The following is a 2,745-nucleotide window of genomic DNA, read 5'->3' on the forward strand; positions in this document are numbered from 1 at the left end:
CTTTTCCACCTCTTAGTGGGGAACAGGGAATGGAGATGATCTAGCTGTGAGACTGCTCACAACAGGCCAGTTGCTCCTGACCGTAGGAATTATTTTTTGAGGTGTTCAGCTTAGAATAGGCTACTGTTTGAAGCAAGTAAAAGCATCAAACATCACCAAGCAGCAGTCAAAACGGGAAAATTTTGGATTGTAACTAGTTGCTGTCATGAGCTGCAGATGAATTTACAGCCTTGCCTTAAGGATCAGTCTTCCATTTTGAGATCTTTCCACTCCTATCTGCTTTCTGAAGTGGCAGCATAGTAGATCCCCTTTCTAAAGCTGCTTCCATTTAGTGGATACGTTGCTAAGTTTCAGGAAAGAAAAAAACCCCAACTTTTTATAGTTTTTTCTAAGCTAAGCTCTGTTCTGTCTCTTATGCTTTTCAGCTGTGACCTGTCCTGCCTTGGAAATGCCCACTCATGGTGCTGTGAACTGCTCCCATCCCTCTGTGGAGCTCACCTGGGGTACCACCTGCGAGTTCACCTGTGAGGAAGGATTTGCCCTGACAGGACCAGCCACACTGCAGTGTGGATCTTCTGGGGCCTGGGACAGGCAGCAGCCATCCTGTGCAGGTACCCTTCCTTATTCCTGCTCACCTGCGCACTTGAGGCTGTCAGCATTGGCATGCTGAATTCCTGAGGCATCTGTGCTGATTGCTGTTGTGATCTGTGTGTTGCAGCTGTGAGGTGTGAGGCTGTAACCTGGCCAGAAGAAGGCTTTGTGACCTGTGACCGTGCTCCTGCAGATCTCACCTATCGCTCACGTTGTGATTTCCGCTGCAATGAGGGCTATGTCCTGGATGGTCCGTCCAGCATTGAGTGCACGGCACAGGGACAGTGGTCAGAGCCAATCCCAAAATGCAAAGGTAAGATTTACTGGGTTCGAAATCATCAATTAAAGCTTAGAGTAGCTGGAATAGTCCAAAGAGACTTCCTCATTCAAGTGTAATCAAGGAGTAATAGCCATCCCCAGTGTGTTTATAGCACTTTTCATAAGCAGCTCTCAAGGCGGGGATCATTTAGCCTCTTGTATTAAAAAGGAAACAGCAGTGCAGGCTGACAAGCAACACTCAGGAACTCTGTCCCCAACACATATGATAACGGGCTTTTGAAGTGGAGCATTCTGACAGGAACTCTTTATTCCTACACCCCAAATGGGAGCCTGTGTCTGTTTATGCAGTCCACTTGTGGAGTATAATCTGAAGCCAGTCCCAGGGTATCTTGCATGCTTTAGGTGCATGTTCAAGGGTTCTGGCTGCACTGTGCAACATGCTGAAATCACTGTTTCCTCAGACATTGCTAGGTCTGAAGGGATGTACTATGGTTCTGTAGGGGACAGCTCCAGGCAGAGCATGTCCTCTTGTCAGCTCAGAGAGTGTTTATCTTGACCTACTCCAAGCTAAGCTCTATTCTGTCTCTTGTGCTTTTCAGCTGTGACCTGTCCTGCCTTGGAAATGCCCGCTCATGGTGCTGTGAACTGCTCCCATCCCTCTGTGGAGCTCACCTGGGGTACCACCTGCGAGTTCACCTGTGAGGAAGGATTTGCCCTGACAGGACCAGCCACACTGCAGTGTGGGTCTTATGGGGCCTGGGCCGGTCTTCTGGGGCCTGGGACAGGCAGCAGCCATCCTGTGCAGGTACCCTTCCTTATTCCTGCTCACCTGCGCACTTGAGGCTGTCAGCATTGGCATGCTGAATTCCTGAGGCATCTGTGCTGATTGCTGTTGTGATCTGTGTGTTGCAGCTGTGAGGTGTGAGGCTGTAACCTGGCCAGAAGAAGGCTTTGTGACCTGTGACCGTGCTCCTGCGGATCTCACCTATCGCTCGCGTTGTGATTTCCGCTGCAGTGAGGGCTATGTCCTGGATGGTCCGTCCAGCATTGAGTGCACGGCACGGGGACAGTGGTCAGAGCCAATCCCAAAATGCAAAGGTAAGATTTACTGCATTGGCAAATACAGTTTTCTTGTCACTGTAAAACACACTGAAATCCTTATTCCTGTAGGGTCCTGGCTCCAAACTAAACTCTGTGCTGTCTCTCATATTTTCATCTGTGACTAGCCCTGCCTTAGAAATGCCTGCTTATGGCTCTGTGAACTGCTGCTATCCCAAAGTCAAATGAATTTGAAAATACAGTGTACATCTACTAGTGCAAAAAATAGGGCCAAAGACAGGACAGTCCTTAAAGACTCTTAACTGTTTCTTTCTGTATTTCAGTTGTACAGTGTGAACCACTGAGCTCTCCTGAGAAAGGCTCTATGGATTGCGTACATGGTGCTGGGAACTTCACGTACAACACAGCCTGCCATTTCAGCTGCCTAGAAGGATGGAGGCTCAATGGTTCTCATGTTCTTGAGTGCAGTCATTCAGGAAACTGGAGTGCCAGTCTGCCCACATGTGAAGGTATTTTACCTGTGACTACCCACAGAGAGGTGGCACTAGGTTTCTAGTCAAATGAGGTATGGAAGGGTGGAGGAGGTAACACCAACCAGTGAGCTAGAACTTCTAGTGAAGTCCATGAGTTAAAAAGCCCAACAAAATCTCTCAGCATGTTTTTTGAAACAAGAAGAGAGGAAAATTCCTAAAAGGTCTTGGTGAAAAACATGGATTTCTTATCTAAAACCAAATGCTGCAACCTGATTTGGGGTTGGTTTTGTTTGGTTTTTAATTAAAATATTTCTCATGTTGAGCTTTTTCCATATGAATAAAG

The 2,745-nt window shown here is 47.5% G+C and overlaps 1 protein-coding gene across 1 annotated transcript in view; it reads left to right on the forward strand.

The window, feature by feature from the left end:
- Positions 1-1,734, forward strand: part of SELE (selectin E) — a 4,064-nt gene extending 2,330 nt beyond the window's left edge. Inside the window, exons 5-8 of the mRNA XM_009707047.1 lie at positions 426-611; positions 719-904; positions 1,470-1,609; positions 1,642-1,734. Coding sequence (XP_009705349.1) covers positions 426-611; positions 719-904; positions 1,470-1,609; positions 1,642-1,734 — 605 coding nt within the window. The remainder of the gene's footprint in view (positions 1-425; positions 612-718; positions 905-1,469; positions 1,610-1,641) is intronic.
- Positions 1,735-2,745: the final 1,011 nt, after the last annotated feature.

This window comes from Cariama cristata, unplaced genomic scaffold (genome assembly GCF_000690535.1).
Source record: "Cariama cristata isolate BGI_N322 unplaced genomic scaffold, ASM69053v1 scaffold14069, whole genome shotgun sequence".
In the NCBI taxonomy this organism is placed as follows: Eukaryota; Metazoa; Chordata; class Aves; order Cariamiformes; family Cariamidae; genus Cariama; species Cariama cristata.